At 40.5% G+C, this 21,117-nt stretch overlaps 3 protein-coding genes across 4 annotated transcripts; 2 read left to right on the forward strand and 1 right to left on the reverse strand.

Annotated features, from left to right (window-relative positions):
- Positions 1-10: 10 nt before the first annotated feature.
- On the reverse strand, positions 11-14,776 carry tsfm (Ts translation elongation factor, mitochondrial). 2 transcript variants are annotated; one of them, XM_010796141.1, is made up of 7 exons: positions 14,546-14,776; positions 12,553-12,645; positions 3,228-3,377; positions 2,994-3,122; positions 2,374-2,496; positions 1,921-2,002; positions 11-1,134 (listed from the first exon to the last, which is right to left on the reverse strand). In XM_010796141.1, exons 3-7 carry the CDS (start codon positions 3,306-3,308, stop codon positions 740-742), a joined length of 810 nt encoding a protein of 269 aa, XP_010794443.1. In that variant the 5' UTR covers positions 3,309-3,377; positions 12,553-12,645; positions 14,546-14,776; the 3' UTR covers positions 11-739. The 2 variants fall into 2 exon arrangements, with proteins under 2 accessions (XP_010794443.1, XP_010794442.1); XM_010796140.1 differs by lacking the exons at positions 12,553-12,645; positions 14,546-14,776 and adding an exon at positions 3,646-3,764.
- endou (endonuclease, polyU-specific) lies at positions 5,735-10,472 on the forward strand. Its single transcript, XM_010796137.1, has 9 exons — positions 5,735-5,844; positions 6,396-6,518; positions 7,110-7,232; positions 8,729-8,909; positions 8,994-9,199; positions 9,544-9,657; positions 9,748-9,854; positions 9,951-10,093; positions 10,181-10,472. Exons 1-9 carry the CDS (start codon positions 5,787-5,789, stop codon positions 10,299-10,301), a joined length of 1,176 nt encoding a protein of 391 aa, XP_010794439.1. The 5' UTR covers positions 5,735-5,786; the 3' UTR covers positions 10,302-10,472.
- A 1,734-nt stretch (positions 14,777-16,510) lies between the features above and the next one.
- Positions 16,511-17,584, forward strand: LOC104967241 (neurogenic differentiation factor 4-like). The gene has a single exon (XM_010796657.1). It carries the CDS (start codon positions 16,517-16,519, stop codon positions 17,582-17,584), a length of 1,068 nt encoding a protein of 355 aa, XP_010794959.1. The 5' UTR covers positions 16,511-16,516.
- The last annotated feature ends 3,533 nt before the right edge of the window (positions 17,585-21,117 follow it).

Here is a 21,117-nt window from a genome sequence, read left to right on the forward strand (position 1 = left end):
CTCCTTTTCACAGTTGCATAGTTCGCATTTTTGCTGGAGTGCAGCAACAAAATGCCCCACCATCCCTTTTTACAATTATGTTGTGTTTAAGTTTATTATGATTTAAAGCATTTTCATGTGTTTATTTTATACAATATCGATCATATTTTACTACAACCTTATTATTCTACCATTGACAGAAGGATTCCATGTCTGTGATTAAAAAATGGTTCATTATAAAAAAATACATCAATTGGCACACCGTTTAATAAAAGTAATCTTAGAAATAGTATATTTAGTTTTAGCTTCAAGCAAATGCAATGTTTATTAAATACTACAAGTTTTGTGCTAAGTACAACTCTTTTGGTAATGTACTTTACTTGCATTTACTTGTGCTACTTTATAATTTCACTCCACTTCATCTCAGAGGTCAAATTGATTAATTTTCTTGAATTCAACAACATATAAATACACACAAGGATAGAAGGAACTAAGAAAACATAAGAATATGTAAATTATGTCAGCAGGTTGACCCATGATTAAAAACAAGTCTTACAATTCAAAACAAATTCATTTGGACAAAGATTTCCAAGAAAAGCAAACACATTTTATTGTTAGATTGGTAATTTGTTGGTTGACCTGTATATATGTATATCTTTGTAATTCACACGGACACTGTGTGACTGTTGGATAAATGGGCATCTCATTTTCATGTTTAATTAAGACACATGACAAATCCTTTTAGATAAATTCTCATCCTTCATTTGGCTTCTTCACTGGCTGTCTCGCCACACTGAAATCGGACAAAGTCCAGCACTCGAGCCTGTTGACCTTTGAGGAACTGAGCCACGGTCCTGCTGGGGTCTCCCAGGAAGGTCTGAGGCAGCAGGCGGGTCTCACTTTCCCCACAGGGGAGGTCATCCATGTTGCCCAGGGACACCGGGGACTCTCCCACTATGTGCTGTCCCAGTTTACGCCCCAGAACTTCCTGGGCTCCCTCCTCTCCTCCCTGAAACACGACCAGGGCGCCGTACCGACCCATGGCCACCTCGGTCTGGCCGCTCACACCACCGTGAACGTACGAGCCGATGTTCCACTCAGCCGGGACACCCACCGCCACCGCCCGCCGCACTGACAGGTTCTCACCGAGGCGACCTGGGGAGAAAGAGGGAAACATGTTTTATAAACCGCAAATATACTGATTTCAGCAAAACGTGTTTTACTTCAGAACCGGGTTTATTGCCAAGAAGGTTTACAGATGACAGGAATTTGCTTTGGTGTATAATGGTGCGTACATAAACACAGTAAGAGGAATTAAAATGTAAAAAAAGAGCAAATATAGAAATAATATTCAAACTATTGTAAAAAGTACTATAAAAGATAAAAATAAATAAAAGTGTGAGTGTTGTAAGGATGTGCAAAATAGTCCTAGGAATATGCAAAGGTTTAAAGTAGAGAATCAAGAAGGACACAAACATAGGCACTAGATGCCGGTTAAAGGGACATTACCGTTAATGTAACTCATAGTGACTATGGGATATGGAATATTTATAGTATAGATCAAAAGATGTTTTGTTTGTTATTTTTTTTGCTGTTAATTGATGATAAGTTGTACATAATTAACATCTTGTATATTAACAAAACTTCAATGATATTGTGTGACTGTAAATCTGTCACAATCCCTCTCACACTTCTCAGTTGTGTTATACGATGTGGATGTTTATGCCCAACAATGTTTAGAATGTAAAGCATCCATGGAAACAAACTTACAAGAAAACATTAACTTTATTTCCGAATTATGTTTTATACTGCCATCATTGCTCATGAAACCCAAATTGAAGAAAAACTTAAAATTCTAGTAGAGGGACCGAGGAGGTATATGTGTTTGAAACCAAGACAACAGTGTTTTAGAGATAATTAAAGAAACATTTTCTTACTGACCTATTGTGAGAGCCACCCTGTCAGAAAGTGAAGCTCCTGCCTCCAAGCTGAGTTTGTTTAACTCATCGCCTACCAGGACACTCTGGAAACAAACAATGTATGGAAGCAGCATTACAGCAGGGCAAAGAAAACAGCCTTACCATGTTTAAGAAGTCAATATGAAAAATTGCTTATAAAACACTAAAATGTAGTATGCAGATGAAGCAGTGTGTATTTATGTAAAGTACTTGCAATACTTATAACTTTGTAACTATGAAGATGTATTGACTGGTTTAACTCGAGCCGTGCCCGTGCTCAGCCTGTGGTCCTGCTGTTTGCATCTCTCTCACAAAAGGCTCATCCAGACAACTAGGCCTCTGTATGTCTCTATTTACATATTTTGATCAAACGACATGACATCGAATGATGGGAATTTCCCCATGTACAGCTCCTGAAGTTACTATGTGGTTTTACCTTCACATATCCGCCCTGGCTTTGTGTTTTATTCCAGTGGTGAGCCAAGGTTGCATGCGCCACCTCCTTAACCAGCTGCTGGAACTTCTCATTGCGGGCAACGAAGTCTGTCTCACAGTTAACCTGCACCAAGCGCACAAGAAGAAAAGAGACAGATATATCTGAATGCAACTACATCAAACAAACTAGAAAGTGATCAATTTAAGTATTGATGCTTCTGGTAATTAAAAGCATAATATGTTGTTATCTATAAGTGGGGATCACTTATTTAAGAGAATGACAAAAGACAAAGTTTGAGAGTGCTTCTACCGGTTTGAATTATTTCAGCGTTCATTGTTCAGTAGCTTTTTACCTTGAGACAAATTATCTCCAGAGGTACACTCCTCTCTAAAACAATCCGACCCTATGATTTCACCCACTAAAAACACTAATGCTAAATACATAAAAATTCCACCAAACAAATCATTGATTCTCAAAATGTAGCTTGGTTTAAAACGTCAGAGGTAGGGTTATTTGGCTTGTTTCTCAAGAGTCAAATAATCTAAAAGTCTTCTTCTATTAAGAAAATAAATGTAGAAATATGTATAATGCATCCTTAAGCACTGTATCACGGGCCTTACCTCCACCATAACTGCAGCTTTATCTCCCATGAACAGGCCAATCAGCCCCTCTTTGGCTTTGCGACCCTCCAGCTTGTTTGCTTTGTTCCAGCCCTCCTTCTGCGCCTGCTCATTCAGCCAGGTCTCTGCCTGAAAGATTGGACATTAACATCAGTAACACATTCACAAAGATAGTAGTTTCAGAAGACAACATACAGATATTGTTCTGCAGAGGGGTTGAGAGATGTGGGTTACCTGTGCCATGTCATTATCAAACTTCTCCAGGGCTTTCTTGCAGTTAATGAAAGTGTAGCCGGTGTTTTTCCGCAGTTTCATCAGCAGGGATTTATCAGCTGCAAGGAGCTGGAGACCTGTGTGTAGTGACTGTACATGGCAAGTGTTCACCTGAGGATGACAGAAGGGATAATTGCATAACTTCAAAAATCCAGTATATCTATTGAGTAGATATTACAGCGAGACGTCTAACAAGAGTGATATCAGATAACACATGAATTAAGAATATATTAGCGAGGTAACATATTGAGACTGGCACAGTAATGTTAAGCCGGTAAATCAGAAAGTAATGAAGCTAACCAACAAACCAGTGAATGACAGTTCGAGCTTTAGGTAAAATGATACAAATAAGACTTAGTGTAAAGCTAGTTGTGCTCACCTTTGCAAGGTCTCTTGTAATTTTTCTGAATACAAAGGTAAACGACATCTTTAAACCTTGTTGGACTGAAATGACTTATGAAAGCTCAGAGTGTCATTGAATCCACGCTGTGTACGGAAGCCGCGCAGTGTCAAACAGACTGTGAGAAGGCTCTTATCGCTGCTCAGCGCCCCCTACAGAGCAGGAGGGAGTAGGCTACATACAGTATACATTGCATTACATGTTACTTGTTATACGCTTTTACCCAAAGCGATTTACATACTCAATACTGTGGGCAATCCCCACAGGAGCAATTTGGGATGAAGTGTCTTGCCCAGGGACACTGCCCAGGGACACAACGACATGCTGACTGCAGTGGGGTTTGAACCATAGACTTTATATAAAGGTTTGAACCTGTGCTCCCCTGATCCGAACACCACTAGTCCACTGCGCCACACGCCCCCACACCCACATACCTGTTTTTTGTGGTTACATGTTACTAAAAATATTTTATAATGTATTCTTCTTACAATATTGAGGCACTTCACTATTTCCATTTTATGCTACTTTAAAGGCTATTATTTGAACAGCGGAAATTGTACTTTTTAAAATACTACATAATTGACAACATTAGTTACCAGTAACTTTGGGGAATCCGAATTAAATATAAATCAACTAATGATTAATGATACATTTACCCAGCAGTTCGTAAAGTAATTAAAAATAATATTTCAGATTTTACCTATAGTAATCAAATTGTATCGTGTTGCTTTATCCTTCTAGTATACAGTGGGAGCATCGGATACTATCACTCAAATCACAATTATAATAATAATAATAGCTTGGATTTATATAGCGCCTTTCATGGGACCCAAGGTCGCTTTACAAAGATAAACAGGAGTAAAAACAAACAAACAAAAGGCAGTCAGACAAACAGTCAGACAAAACAACGAATACATTAGCCATTTTCTTGTTCATACCTGTTTCTTTTACATTTCTTTAGCCCCACTCACCCGTACCTCTATCTCACCTTTCCTGTTTCTCCTTTTAATACAATACTCTTTTTTATTTTTGTTAACTAGCTTTTGGGTTATGCTTCTAATTTGTGAAATAAACACTTTCTCTATCTTTCTCTTTTCTAACTCACTATGGGCACTATACTTGATAAGGGAAATAAAAAGCTACAATTTAATTTATGTTTATTGGCGAAACAGAGATGGGTGATTAAAGTACATTTCATTAAATAACTGCATTTGGTACACTTTTGAATGCAGGAATTTAACTACACTGCAGTCTCACTACTCCTACTTGAGTAAAATATTTGAATACCTCAACTTTTACTGTTCAAACTACACTGACAGAAAGGCATCAACTCCCAGGTAAAACTGCAAACTGTTCTTGATCTACTGAGGTTATCTCTTATTGTTTCTAACTGAAATTCAGCTGTCATTTTCTTTTGTAATTGTCTGTTTTAAAGCATGTAAAATCCTCAGAGTAATAATCACCATTTTATTGTATACATATATTCATTATTTAGAGGGCCCACATGCATCTTCACAGTGTAATATTTGTAGTGTGGGAGCATGTGCCCTCGGACAGAGAGGCAGTGAGCTATTCTGAGTTCACTGACCTTGCACAAAGCCTGTGAACTGCAGCATCTGGACCTTTTTGCAGGAGAAATATGAACGTCTAGTCCTGTAATTTTCTTTTCTTTAAATTTAATTTGTGTTTGACAGTAGCACCTTAAATTGTAATAAAATGAAAGGGATTAAATCAGTATTAAAGTCAGTATCGCAGCTCGCACCTTGATATGGATTTGTTTTTATACATTAAAGTGCCGCCTGTGTGCTAAACAGGTGAGCAGTTTCACAAAGAAGAGATAAATAGAAAGTTCTATTTACACTTTATGAAATAAATAATTGATAGGACGTCCAGTTCGACAACATATCGATTATTGATCCTTCACAAATCACAATATGGAACAAAAGCTCACAGTTAGGAAGACCTGACAACATAAGTTATCTGGGACATCATTGCAATGAAGTGATGCACCCTGACTAATGGGCTGGATTTAACTCAGTTTTGGGTGGGTCGTGCAAAACTTGTTATAAAAGAGGAACGTTGAAACAGTCAGTCTATTATCACGTTGCAGCGGAGCCAAGATGAAGGTCATCGCTTTCCTCGCACTCTGGGTGACCCTGTTCCACCAGGGATACAGCAGTAAGATTCTTTTTATGCTCTTTTATCACCATAAGCTATTACTACAGGCACTGTTCGGGAGAAGTTAGCTACATGTGATTGGACTGGTATTTTAACTATATTTTATAGTGGTAGTGGTTCAACTACATTTATATTTATTTTGCCTTCTTTGTGTAATTAACGACATAATATATCCAAAAGATGTGCCATACAAATACAGTTATTGAATTAAATGAAACCCCCTTTGGCCATCAATGCTTTTAAATATAAGTTAAATATTTAAAAAGGTTGTTGGCATGTGACTTTATCATGTTATTATGTCATTTGCTTTTGTCTCCATAGGCCTGCATTGACCTTCCCCCCCCCCTCCCCCAACAGATTAGTTTAAACAACTTTTTTTCAATAACTTCAGTTAAACTAAATTCCTCCCTAGGGTAGCTTCGCTGTAGTTCAACCTTTTCAAAAGTGACGTAAGCTTGCAAAACCTTGCTTTCCAAGTAGCCTCCCAAACACTGATTACAGTTTAAAATAGGATTGTTTTTAAGTTGCTAATGTGTCGAATTTCTCCTCAGACTCTCTGGACACATGTGTGGGTCGCTGTGGTTACGGCACCGACAACAGTTTCTCCTGTCAGTGTAACCCGTCCTGTGAGGGCTTCAAAGACTGTTGCTCTGACTACACCGACGTTTGTAAAAGTGAGTGACAAAAGCTTGTTTTATATCTTAAAATATTCTGAATGATGTACTTGAATTTGATTATCATGCAAATCAAGCAGGATATTTTTACTATTTTAAGTTGACTTATTATGTATGTAAGCAAAACCAATACTTAGAAATGATTATAAGACATATTTAGTAGTACTGGATAATGATTAAAACCACAGGCAGTGTATTTGATAATAGATTACACCTCCAGTTTTGATTCAGACCTTTGAATACCTTTTAACCGTTACTGCTAAAGCATTCACTTTTTCCAGTGAAGCAATATTTTCCATTGTGCATTTGGAGGTTGAGAGATACTTCTTGTTGTTTCTTGTGTGGGTGTAGCTAAAAAGATATGCAGACATTACATAAATACATCCAGTTGAGAAAACATGCACAATGTCTTCTGTTTGAATAGAATTCAGATTCATTCAAAAATAATATCTTCATGTAGAGATACAAGCTTAATGTTTATTGTTTGTATCACAGATTCAATTATATTACATTTTCATCCATGAGGGTTTAATTCTTTTTTATCACTCAGTAGACTTCTGTGGAACATTTACGGTTTATTTTTGTCTCTAGCTTCGGCCTTATCTTGTAAAGGCAGATGTGATGAGAAATTCAATTCTCAGAACGAGTGCCACTGCAACTCCAAGTGTGCCCAGCACCAAAACTGCTGCAGCAACTACGCAGACCTCTGTGACAGTAAGACCCCCCCACTCTGTGTTTATTTGTTTGTCTTTCATAAGCAGCTACTCGTGACACCTGGTCCCTTTCCCATGGTGGACACTGAATCGAATCCGTCATCAGTCCCATGGCGCTGCACTGAAAACAGTCAGAAACCATGAGTTAAACAACAATTCTAGGCTTCAAGAGTGAAATAATCCAACATTTCACAAAAAAGCAAAGATGATAGAAGAATCCAAAGAAAACTGTACAACTATTTTATTCTTTCTACGTCTCCTTCTAACCTCACGACCCCTAAGATTTGTTTTGGACCCTTTGTATGGTCACAGCCCCCAGGTTGGGAACCACTGGACTAAACTACCCAACTGTAGAGGAAGTATGCATTTGTATTAATAAAGTCATTTATTTTTTAAATATATCAACATATTGATCACAGGGACTTTTTACTTTTGATACTTCAAGTAGCCTACATTTTTGCTGATAATTAATCTTAACTTTAACTAAAGAAAGATGTTAAATGAAGAAACGTACTCGTAATAAAAATCTTTAAAATGGTGGTAATAGTAAGTGTCCTTCAGTGAAGGCTGAATATTTTAACACTGTTTGCTTTAGTGGCCGACCTCCCTTGTGTCAAATATTTGTTCAGTGTTTGACCAGCAGGTGCTGCTGTTGTGCTATAAAACCTACTGCAAGCAAAACAAAGTTCAGTTTGCTCTTCCCTCTGAACTGCACCATTCTTCAACAGTTATAATACTCAGTGGTGGGAGGAGTATTAAGGTCCTTTCCTATAATATAAAAATAAATACTACAATATAAATATACTCCATTACACGTCTTTCCTTAAAAAATGTGCTAAAGTAAAGTTACAGAAGTCTTACTTACAAATTCAACTTGAACTGTAGGTAAAAGTACTCATTGTGAAGAATGACCATTGCGGAGTGTTTTATATTATCATTACAATATCATGAGGGAAGATTAACTTTAACTTTGAAGTTGCTCAAGGTGGAACTTAGTAACTACCATTTTATTTTATATAATGTACTTAACCCTCAAAACAATATTTTAGTATATTAAATCACTCAACCTGTTTCCTTAAATTCTTCAAGAAAGCTTTGTTTCATTTGCATGCCTCCGCGTTAAATGAAATATCGACAGTCGAAAGTGTTGATAAATTGAACCCAATTAGGATCCCGTTGGACAACAGCATAACTATATGAAAACACCCGTTTACAAACTCTTGTGTAGTATAATTTGAAAGTTTCATTTTCCAGTTGTGTGCCCACTTCCCAAACACATGCTTTATCAGTAGAATATTGCATAAACAGGACTTGCATGGATGAGTAGTTCAGCTTGTTGAAGTGTGAGACTTGAGAAAGTGTTTTTATTAAATAATGATAAATTGTGTGAGACATTGTAAACCTATGTTTTCATATAGCTTTCTTTTTGTTTAACCTGGTCCCCATTTGAAACACTAATATGATGAAGACATAATCTGTGTGTGTGGTGTTGTGCAGGTGATGGAGGAGGCGACGGCGGCAGTGGTGGTGTGATCACTGATGCTGAGATCAAGTCTGTCTCTGAGGCGCTCTACGCTCTGGATTCAAACAAGGCTTCGTCCTCGGAGCTGATCATTAACCCTCAGGCTCTGGTGCACGACTCTCAGACCAGCTCCATGAACGATCTCTCCTCTGGAAAGTGAGGATATCTTCTTGACCCTAATGTTCAGTATATTTTACCCTATTTTGCTGTCTCATCATGTGTTTGATTCTGTGCCCCCAGCTTGTTCCGATACCTGAACGAGAAGGTTCTGTTCTCCAGGCCCACCTACACTGCCTTCCTGGCGGTGCTGGACAACTATAACAGGATGACCGGTCAGAATGAAGACTTCAGCCCGCAGCAGCTGGCCGAGCAGGAAGACTTCGTCAGGGAGACCATGGCCAACACCGAGTTGGGCCGCGAGCTGTTTGCTTTCCTCTACACCAAGGGTAACTATGTCCACATGTAACAGCAGGGGGGGAGTAACCAGCCACATGCCAACATTACAAAATAAATTGTAATCACAAATTTAAGCCCAGTTGTTTTCTTTCAAGACTATATTTGTTTATATGTTGTCAAATTGGCGCCATTAAAGTGTCAGATGAGCTCTATGGTCCTATTTTCAGTGTTTAAATTAATCTACTGGATAACGTTACAGGTAAAAGGATTTTAAAGGACTCTTAAAATTCCACGATTGCCTTTTACACGTGCAGTATCTTTGCCTCATGTATTTCTCTCACAATTTAACATATATAGTGCTTACAGTGTTCTGTATATGATTCTGTATTTTAAGGCGTCTACGCTTCAGAGGAAGAGTTCCTTCAGGACCTGAAGATGATGTGGTTTGGTCTGTACTCTCGCAACAACAACAAGAAGGACTCCAGCGGCTTTGAACACATCTTTGCAGGTTCGGACAGTGCAGATTTCTTCCAAAAAGCACAGATGTTTTGCCCCAAAACGTTTTTTCATGATTATTAAGAAACACATTATGTGACAGGTGAGATCAAGGGAGGAAAAGTGTCTGGGTTCCACAACTGGATCCAGTTTTACCTTCTGGAGAAAAGCGGAAAGCTGAACTACTACAGCCACAGCTTCAATGGGCCTGTAAGCATACACAACACAGACCTCAATGTGTTCATTTAAAATGTGAAATGTGTAGCACTCCGTCATTTCTCCTTTCTTTCTTTCCCCTGCTCTCAGTGGACTTCCTACCCTGATGTCCTGGGAATGCAGTTTATGTGGGAGGGCTACTTCAAGCAGGTCGGATCTGCAGTCATTGGCTGCAGCCCTGAATTTGACTTTGCTTTGTACAGCCTCTGCTACATCACTCGCCCTGGAAAACAGTGAGTATACCTAAAGGACCTGCGATGTTTTCTTGCATGTAGATCGTTTCTGATTCCGATTTTTTTTATATTATCCCTCATCCGCAGGTGTCGCCTGAGCCTGGGAGGGAAGGAGCTCATGATCCAAACATACACATGGGAAAACTCTTTCTACGGCGATGGGAAGAAGTACATCGGCTCTGCATTTCCTGCAACCCCCAGGAACTAAAGCTGACATCTTCTAAATAACAAGCAAACATTTCATAACCCTCATTATGTAATCACTTGAAATAATAATATTCCCAAGAAAAAGGATTTTCTCAGTGAGAGGTCTTCATAAATGTAATTCAACTTTTCTGTTTAAAATAAAATACAAATAAAAAAGATTTTTATGGATATATCAATGTTTCGCATCTGCTTATTTTGTTTCCTGAAATGTTTCGATAGCAGGAATAAAATAACATATATATTCACATTTTGCTTCTCTAGCCCTCAGTGGCACTTCCACTTGTACAAATAAAACGGTAAATCAGAGAGTTGGTTAATCTGCAGGGTAGCCTCACGTGAACAGTCTCACAGACCAAGAGAATGTGCTGATCTCCCAGGGGCACGATCAAACTGTGCCTAATGGAGCAAAAAATGGGCATTTACACACCCCGCGTGGGCACAATACTGACACCAACCCTTCAGCGTTAAGAGCATGTGTGCATCTAACACAATTGCTTATTGTCTATAAAAACAGCAAAACAAAAAACAAAAAGCAGTCTTTTTCAGAATGAACTATAGAAACAAAAAGACATTAACAGATCATGTTCTGCTTGACCTGCTTCAAACAGTAGCCACCAGCTAAACCTGTTCTTATCAGCTGTCCATAAAGCTGTGTGTCTAACTCCCCAGTGTGGGGTAAAGTGTGCGCGTGTGCGTGTGGGTGTGTGTGTGTGTGTGTGTGTGTGTGTGTGTGTGTGTGTGTGTGTGTGTGTGTGTGTGTGTGTGTGTGGTGTGTGTGTGTGTTGTGTGTGTGCGCGTGTGTGTGGGTGCGCTGTGTGTCAATGTGTGTGTGTGTGTGTGTGGTGTGTGTGTTGTGTGTGTGTGTGTGTGTGTGTCCAGCTGGGATGGGGGTTGATTTTAGTCTTTCACTCATCTAGGGTGACTAACAGGATAAATTCTGGTCTGCCGACAGAACAGGGGGACACACTTGCAGCCCTGTTTGAAGAAAGTATAACAGGAGATGGATCTGCCACTGATCCCATTGTCCGCCCGTCAGTGTGCATTCATGCAAAGCAAGAGCACAAGACCAGTTCGCAGGAAAACCTCAGCGATTTATCTGAATTGGGCCTCACATGCAGTCAAAGTGTTCAACAACAATAAAGTCAGCCCAGGGAAGAATTTCTCTCGCTTTTTTGTCAGAGCATATTACATTTTCTGAGCCGGTGACTCTAGAAATTAGAAGAGTAAATCTTCTCTCTTTTCAGACTGCTTTCTTTTTAAGGCCCCGATGAAATCAAATTAGACCACAGTGTGGCAAATAAAAGAAAAAAAAGATTCAATTGTTTCTTTTGTCACTCACACAACTTCATAATCGAATTATAGCTGGCCACCCGCCAGCGTGTCCTCGCATCTCCCCCAAATGGGCTTTTTCTGGCAGATCTCGTGAGCCACCTGACTTTTGTTTTGTAATTATATTATCCCGCTCTCCTTTTAGCGTGTTGTGGCTAATGGCTGCGCGGGCCAGCCCAGCTGCACATGCAGAAACAAAGCTGCTTATGGGGCCAGACAATGGGCCCGTGGAAAAGGGACGCCTGAAGGCGGTCAGCCAATGAGCATGCACAACGGGGGGCCAACAGAGGGTTTAGGGAAGGGTTAAGGGGGTTTAGGGGTTCAGGCAGGGGGGTGTCTATTTTACCCAGTCGTGGGGTCGATCATTGAGATGATTAGTAGGACACATGGTCAACATCACCCCTGTCTCCCCAGGGTCGGTGCTCGGCTGGAGGGAGGTTCAGGTTTTGGCTTAGATGCCGGCCTTTTCTAAAGTTGATGCGGGACCATGAAATACAGAGCAACGTTCATTCTCTGGAGTTGTTTTTGTGCTTTCCAAACAATTTGGAGACCGCATTGTCATTCTTAGTGGTTACTGACATATGCAGAGTGATGGATAAAATCTTGATGCATTGCGCTGACCTTGTTATAGGCTTTGGATATTGTTGGAGGAAAAATGTATTTGATTGCTGCATATGCAATCCCTCCACTACTCTAAACACACACACACGCACTGACATGCACTCACTCCTCTTGCTGTGGGGATGACATCTCTCGGAGGACTTCCAGTATGACAGATGGAAAAAGCCCACTTTCCCCCACTGTCACAAACAGATTCACAGGGGATTCATGGCAAGGTCATGTTTGTGTGTGTACTGGAGTGAAGTTTTATCTGTCCTTCGTATTTCATTATAATAAACTGAATTCCCATCTCACGAACATACCTAGATAAGGTGAGGCGGTGTCCTCTGAGCCATGTGAACATGCTGAGTGCGCTGAGCAGCCGGTGGAGAATAGATGAGCATCTGAGCCACAGACTGTTAAAATAAGAGATATGTTTAAGAGAGGGCCATCTGCAGCAGGACTTCATCATGTGTGGTCAGCACTGAGGGATCTTATGGGACATTATGGCGCACATACAGAATTACACTTGAGCCCCACCTGAAGACAGTGATACACAGTAAGTGGGTCAAACAGAGAAGAATACAAATAAAGGAAACATTTCAGTTTCAACATTACAGGTGTTTATGTATGCAACTTTATAGCCCTAAAACAATTTAAAATACAAATTCTGATTTGACTAAGTTGTATTAAAGGTGTTATGAGTATAAGTAATGGGGACACAGGGCCTCAGCTCTTATATTCCCCTGCTAGTACCACTCCTGGGATGCAAGAGGCCCGGCTCTGCTATTCCCATTTCAGGCTGCAGGTGTGGAATAGGAAAGGCAGAGACCCACAGGGAGGGGCAGTGGGGAAGGTGGTCGGCCTGGGAGTGAACGGGGATCGAGAAGAGCCTTGTCTGGGTGTGCGGATAACCTCGTGACCTACCTCAATTCTCCCTATTAGGGCATGTGGTGCTCTGTTTCCAAATCATGCACATTCCCTGCTCTCTGTTCCCCGATCAGTGTTGATGAGGGTCTATAATATATAATGTTGTTGTGCACGTCTTTGTCACTGAAGTGTGATTCAGAGAAATATTCAATTATAATTTAATATTTAAGGAATGTTAAACGGCAACAATTAAACCTATCTATTGACTGAAAAGTAATCACAAACTATTTTGGTCACTTTTTAATTGTTTTCTGTTTTTTTTTCATGCAAAAAAGTAGTTTTCAGCCCCTCAAATGTAAAGACGTCCTGCTTTTCTTGGGTTTCTATTGGATTCAATTGAATATTTTTAGGTTTTGGACTGACAAAACAAGACTTTTGAAGACATCACCTAAGACTCTGAGGTACTGGGATGGACATTTGTTCCTATTTTCTGACTAATGTAGAAAATAATCTGCAAAAAATAATCGACAATGCAAAAACAATTGTTAGTTGCAACCGTTAATGTATCCATACACTTTAATTAAGTATATCAATGCCATATCTACAACTAGAATTAAGTTTGAACTTTGATCTATAATCATTATTATGGGGTGATGAATCACAGTAACAATCACTCCAAGAACGGCCACAATCCTTATGGTTAAGAAAGTACATGGGATAATTTACCCAAATACACGTTTTAATGCATTTTATTGCATTTGTGATTAAAAGTTGTTTAAGAAGCTTTGTGGCTGCAGGGAGCTGCATGAAGTCTGATAAATTGCCTTTAGTGATGTCACTTACTGTAAAGCAGTGTTTGTTGGGGCTTCTTTGCCAGCTTTATGTACCGCCTAAATCATTGGTAAATGAACAAATCCTATACCTCCTTTTATTTTAATTGAAAATGGAATAATCTCAGCTTGCTTTCATCATACTTTGACTTTCAAGTTTTCTGGTATTTTAATAAATAAATAGTATATATCTTAAGAACAAGAGTTTCAAATGAAATTACTGTATAGACAAATAAATCATATTTCCAGCTAACGATGTTTACATGCGCGTACACACACACATACTAAAGTAATCACATTAAGCAGTTAGATTGAACTGAATGTGCTCAGACCAACTGAGTTTTGAGTTATGTGCTTGTTTTTATCAATTAAGACAACCTAATTGTAAATCAAAACATTAAGATTGTTAAAAGCTTTTAAATGCCGTAATAATACCAATATAATATTACCAGTAACTATATTATAATATATATAGTGACACTTCAATCAGAAGTCCTGCTAGAACATTCAGTGTGAGTTGTGGTTATTTAAGCTGCAGAAGGACCTCCATAGTGCAGAGAGGAGGCCATTAAAGAGTCCCAGAGATATACTGATGCTGCAACGAGAGCAAACTCACCCGGCTGCTCAGAGCTGCCGCCTGGGTGAGATGAACTTGTTCAACAGCCTGTCTCCGCAGAGCAGAGGGATGGATGGCTGGACGGAAGAAGGGATGGAGAAAACACCTGCTCACACGCAACTTCAAGCTGTCACATACAGTTAGGCTCAGCCGACTGAGCGCGTCTCTGCGCCGCTCAATGCGAACGTGCTGCGGATTTGGCGCAAAGCAACAAAGGCCCGGGCCTCTCCTGTTTGTCTGGAGTTTAAGTGACACACACACACACACACACACACACACACACACACACACACACACACACACACACACACACACACACACACACACACACACACACACACACACACACACACACACACACACACACACACACACACACACACACACGACGACTAGAGCTTGAGCCACGGGCCGGCCACGCGCGAGCTCAAGCGCGTCAGCAGGACAGGGACGGGGGGAGGAGCTTCACCGGGGAGGTTAAAATCCAGATCCCCCGCAGAGTGTCCCACACTGAGGCTCACACTGTGGGACACAGCGACACTTCACCGCTTATTGACAGAGAAATAACTCTGAAAAACGAGTATCATCCGCCAGACCTTCTGTGGAGGACCGGGACATATTAACACGGGTATGATTTTAAAATGTTAAAGTTATTTATGTTGGCTGGTTTAAAGTGACTCGATTTCTGTTTATTTTCAATCGCATGGGTTTTACGTCTTTTATTTGTCTGATGATTTCCTGGTAAACACAACAAGTCAACAGACAGTATACAACTAGTAAAAGAGGCTTATTCTAATATTGACATTTAGCAAAAAGCAGCTCAAGCAAGCAATTTGTGTCGAGGCATTAATAGTTGTGCGTTTTGAAAAGGTCTGATTTCAATTCACTCTGAGTTGTCAGTCGCTGATCTGGGGACGTCGATCTTTCATTTAATCCCATGGTCGTCGCTTCATCCACGGAGAAAATCCTGCGATGCCCCAGATTGAAGTCCTGTCATTGACTTTATCTCGCAGGCCGGGCATTACTAGTTCACAAGTTAACCGGGATTACTGTGAAGGGGGAGGGGGAGAAAAGGAATGAAAATAGATCATGCATCTATGAAAACTCACATTTCCAACGCTCACTATAAAGGTCATTCGTTTGAGATAATCTCTTCCCTGCGCATGTGTCGGCTAAACAGCACCGACACCTGTGGCGGAGGAGCGAGAGGGAGCTGTCCGGTGCTGAAACACTTTGAGGACTTCTGGCAGGCAGGGTTTAGAAGTTAGATTATTATTATTATTATTGGTTAATAAAAAGTAAAAATTACCTGGCTCCAGGTTACAGCCCCAAATAAACCCCTTAAACTCCTTAGACACCAGAAGACACCAAATAAATGTTCTTAGTGTTCTGATTATTTTTTCCAGTTCACTGTTACATTTCCATATATTTTTATATCTTAAATGAGGGCTCACCTTCTTCACAGCCTGAGGTGGAGAAATACAGAATCCTTTGTTTTTATTTCAATCAAAGCAATCACATTAAGGTTTAATCAGTCTTTAATCTATAACCTATACATGCACACATGTTTTAAATTCTAATATGTGATTGTCCTGCCCTACTAACACAATTCTGAGAAAGAATTAAAGGGACTTGATCTCAGTGTCTTTTCAGAAGAAGCCATGGGAAGAGATATTTAGAAGGGGACACAAATGAGACCTTTTATTTAGGTAAAAGCATTGAAGCTACATTTCAATGCATCATAATTTGGTTGTAGCTGTGTTAACATACCTTTAAACAATACATATATTATAAACTGGTCATCTATATCTATATAAACCATTTAAATATGGATCAAAAGAACAACATTTGCCGCTGTTAATTGGTGTAGTAGCATAAAATATGAATCACAGTGAGTGCATTACTTAGTTTTATTTAGCATTACATGCAGTAAATATGAGCTTTTATCCAATGGCATTCTTTGGCTGTAAAATGGTAATGATGATTCTATTTGCACAGCACATGAAATTGACAATCCCTTGTTCTTGTTTCTACAGTACAATGATGATTAAGCCATATGTAAGACAAGGCGAGGGAGAGGAGGCCGCCAGCCCTCTGCAGTGGGTGGACGGAGACATGAGCTCGCCTGATGGAGACGCATCAGATTCATCACACCACTACAGAGATGGAGGAGATGAACAGGACAGGGAGCTGGGGAGCGAGGATGCTCATGAAGAAGATGAGGAGGATGACGAGGAGGGACAGGGGGATGAAAACGAGTCCAAACGACGTGGGCCAAAGAAAAAGCGCATGACAAAGGCCCGGCAGGAGCGCTTCCGTGTGAGGCGAGTCAAGGCTAACGCCAGGGAGCGCTCCCGCATGCACGGCCTGAACGACGCTCTGGAGAGCCTGCGCACCATCATGCCTTGTCACTCCAAAACACAGAAACTGTCCAAGATCGAGACGCTACGGCTGGCCCGCAACTACATCTGCGCTCTTTCCGAAGCCCTGGATGGGGGCATCTCCACAGAAAGCAGGTCCTTCATGGACACCCTGTGCAAGGGCCTCTCACAGCCCACCAGCAACCTGGTGGCGGGCTGCCTGCAGCTGGGGCCGGGGTCTGGGCCCGGGATGAGGCCTGAGGACAGACACAGGGTCCGGGCGGCAGGTGCTCCTCTCGGTGGCGTGGTGGGCTACTCCTCTCCTGGCCTGCCGAGCCCCCCGTACGGCACGTTTGACTCTGCTCACATGCTTCACCTGAGGGCCATGAAAGGAGGAGTTTATGAGAATCACTCCCCAAAGGAGTATAATGGTGGTGGTGTGGGGACCCCTCCGTACGACGGCCCCCCTACACCGCCTCTGAGCATCAGCAGCAACCTGGTGCCCAAACAGGAGCCTTCACCGCACTACCCCCCTCAACACCACTACTCCCCCTCCCCGGTGGAGCAGGGTCTGTATCAGACTCAGACTGGCTACGACGTACACTTAGAGGGGCCGTATGACTCCTACCACCCCCAGCACATGCCCCCCCGACAGATCACCTCCGTCTACAGAGACTAAGACGGATCAGGAGTTTAGATTCTGCTTCAAACCCTCAATGAACTGATCTGATCCTTCATGAACACTGACTGACTGCAGGATCAGTCTCTATGCTTGTGAAGGAACCGTAGCATAAAACACGGTTTGCTAGCATGTGTTGTGCACCTAGAATAGCACGGCTGAATATGTTAAAATTAGGAAATGTATTTGAAACCAATACAAACATTTAGATATCTGATTACCAAATAAATTAAGAACCTCCAAGGGTCTTTACAAGAAACGTAGCATTGACCTTTTGGACCAGATGTCCTGTTAATGTGATAAAAGCACTAATTTAACTTTGGTAACATCAGATATTCTACATAAATTAAAAAGCATTTTTATTTATTCTCTTATTTAATTCAGTGTAAATGAACTTTGTGCTGATGTGCAGTTGTGTGTCTGGTTTCCTTTTGTACATATGTGGTCAAGGCCTCTCTTTGTTGATAGTTCATCTATTATATTACTTTTGTGTCATTTCCTCTGTTGTTCGTTACATTATTTCATGTTTTGCACTCCAAACAAATTCAGATGTAGAATTCCTAGCGCGGTGTAGCTGATCTTCGGAAGCTGTTGTCTGGAGAAGAAAGATGTATTGATTACACATCAAGATTCAAGGATCAAGGTGCAGAAGCAGAAATGTCATTCTCAGGTTATTCATGAATAAATATGAAAAACACATTTGCTTTGGACATGTCCATTTTGTTAGTGTTTTTCATTTCTGTTGTCTTTTTGAAAATTCTATGTTATTAAAATATTAAGAAATCAATCAGTCCGTGGATTTTGTGTTTGCTTTTTGTAAACAGACAGACAGACAGACAGACAGACAGACAGTGAGACAGACAGACTGTGAGACAGACAGACAGTGAGACAGACAGACAGACAGTGAGACAGACAGACATACAGACAGTGAGACAGACAGACAGACAGACAGTGAGACAGACAGACATACAGACAGACAGTGATACAGACAGACAGACAGACAGACAGTGAGACAGACAGGCAGACAGACAGACAGACAGACAGAAAGACAGACAGACGACAGACAGTGAGACAGACAGACAGTGAGACAGACAGACAGACAGACAGACAGACAGACAGACAGACAGACAGAGAGACAGACAGACAGACAGACAGAGAGACAGACAGACAGACAGACAGAGAGACAGACAGACATACAGACAGACAGTGATACAGACAGACAGACAGACAGACAGTGAGACAGACAGTGAGACAGACAGGCAGACAGACAGACAGACAGACAGACAGACAGACAGACAGACAGACAGACAGACAGACAGACAGACAGACAGACAGAGAGAGACAGACAGACAGACAGACAGACAGACAGACAGACAGACAGACAGACAGACAGACAGACAGACAGACAGACAGACAGACAGACAGACAGACAGACAGACAGACAGACAGACAGACAGACAGACAGACAGACAGACAGACAGAAAGACAGATAGACAGACAGACCTTTTTTTTGGTTTATCATACAATAAATGTAGGTTAACATGTTCAAGTGAAATAACTTGTATCCAACATAGTCCCAAAATGTACCATTTAAAATAATCTATGCTGCATTATACTGTGTGTGATCATTATGGAAGATACCTGAATGCAGACGCAAGTCAAATGTGTCTGCTTTCGGAATGGTACTTAAGGGTATAAGACATATAGATATATATAACATTTAAAAAAAAAGAAGATAGACATTTTGTACATTTTTATTTCAGATATTAAAAGTGAATATTCTAACAAACCATAAACAAAAGTAGATTTCTGATTCATTTAAAATCCCATAAAAAATGCTGAGACAGGTTACTTGGGATTCCCTACATGTTGCTGTTTTACATGATAACCCATTATAATGCAGCATAGAGTCTTTGCAATGCAAGAAAACAAGTCACAACTGTTTTACCATCGGTAAACGGTATTAAGATTAAGCATGGATTATGATAGATTAATGTACTTCATGTACTTTAGCATGCTATGAGTCATTACTCTGGTTGCTTGTTTAGGTGAGTGTAGGTAGACATAAAGTATATTAACATTATTTATCAGCGCAATTATTCTTCCTCTTTTTCTCATATGAACCCATCAATTCAACAGCACCATCAACAGGGCGAGGATCCTTGTTACTCGCTACGTTGTTTTTCATTTTTCTCCCCAGATCTCAATGGTTTAGCTTCACTAATCCTTTGGCCGTCTTTTAATGAAAGGGCGGATGTGCGAGGCAGGATTGTAAGATAAAGATTTATGATTAACATGGCTGCCCAGCCACACAGATTTCTTCTGTACTCACACTGGGACGACATAATCCCGTCATGACGTTCACTCAGACCACAACTTAACCTTCACATATGTAATAAACACATGTCTCTACATTTACACTGGTGACCTTTCATATATACTGTACACATACATTCAGGAACACACACATTCCTAATGCAATCTAAATCAGGATGTATAGGGTTGGAAATATAAGACTTTCCATTTTTTCTACGAAGAAGCACGAGTGAATCTGAGGATTACAAAGTAATGGAGAAACATTTAGGTCATGATATATATACTTTCCACATTTAAAAGTCTAAAAACAACCAGACCTATTTTATTTATGTTTTTTAGTCATAAACATTTATTGCATACATGTTTCAATAATTTGCAAACCAAGAGCAATCTGTGATTTAAAACAAGGTACTGTAACGGTACGTTTCATTAAAGCATCGTTGTGGTTGTCTACCAAAAGCTGTCATAACTGCTGGAAGGATTTTATTCATTGGATATCTAGATTTTAGGACAGAAAGATAATCTGAGCATACGCTAGGAGCAGTTGACCACCGTCAAAGAAACTACATTTTTAAACTGCTAAAACTGGTATCAGTTTGTTTTGGCGTGGAGACATCGGCAGATAACTCGGTTGCTGTTTGAATCCTCCTCAACAAATCTGAGTGAAATGGATTCCATCAAACTCCGTCTGCTGCTATTGTTTGATTGAGAAACCCTTGGCGCAGAAAAATAAGTAATGCGTGTTTAAATGACAACAGTTGGAAAAGGGCAACGTTATAACAAATAACTGACTAAGTAGATATATATCGGGCTGGAAATGTACTGTCAAAGTGGAGAAGACAATGGCAAAAAAATAACAAAGATCTGATCTAAGAGCAGCCACTTGTGTTGATTCATGGTCCAGGCTGGTCAGTGTGAGGGCCACCCACTGAGAGGTCAGTGAGCGGGGGTCACAAGGTCACACTGGGTCATGGCTCACTGGTGGGAATGGTCTGAAAGAGTCATGGTCGCCAGTAGAGTCCTCTTTCTGCTGGTCAACTCATCATCTATTCCTGCTTTACATTACAGCTTTTCATTTGGAACATTTGGAGTGTTTGGTAAGTATGATGTGAGAGGTTATATTATGGATGAAATACTCATAATCCTGATAAACATGCTGATGAACATCCCACGCCTGACCTGCGGTGGGAAAAATATATGACTTTGTTTTCACAAGG

Source organism: Notothenia coriiceps, unplaced genomic scaffold, assembly GCF_000735185.1.
Source record: "Notothenia coriiceps isolate Sejong01 unplaced genomic scaffold, NC01 NC01_scaffold00037250, whole genome shotgun sequence".
Taxonomy (NCBI): Eukaryota; Metazoa; Chordata; class Actinopteri; order Perciformes; family Nototheniidae; genus Notothenia; species Notothenia coriiceps.

Coding starts and splice junctions, on each gene's coding strand:
- tsfm (XM_010796140.1), bottom strand. CDS start 3,693: ATGTCGTTTACCTTTGTATTCAGAAAAATTACAAGAGACCTTGCAAAG. Junction 3,123..3,227: donor TTGATAATGACATGGCACAG/GTAACCCACATC, acceptor CCAATCTTTCAG/GCAGAGACCTGGCTGAATGA. Junction 2,003..2,373: donor GCCAGGGCGGATATGTGAAG/GTAAAACCACAT, acceptor GTTTGTTTCCAG/AGTGTCCTGGTAGGCGATGA.
- endou (XM_010796137.1), top strand. CDS start 5,787: ATGAAGGTCATCGCTTTCCTCGCACTCTGGGTGACCCTGTTCCACCAG. Junction 6,519..7,109: donor CTACACCGACGTTTGTAAAA/GTGAGTGACAAA, acceptor TTTTGTCTCTAG/CTTCGGCCTTATCTTGTAAA. Junction 10,094..10,180: donor ATCACTCGCCCTGGAAAACA/GTGAGTATACCT, acceptor CCTCATCCGCAG/GTGTCGCCTGAGCCTGGGAG.
- LOC104967241 (XM_010796657.1), top strand. CDS start 16,517: ATGGTAATGATGATTCTATTTGCACAGCACATGAAATTGACAATCCCT.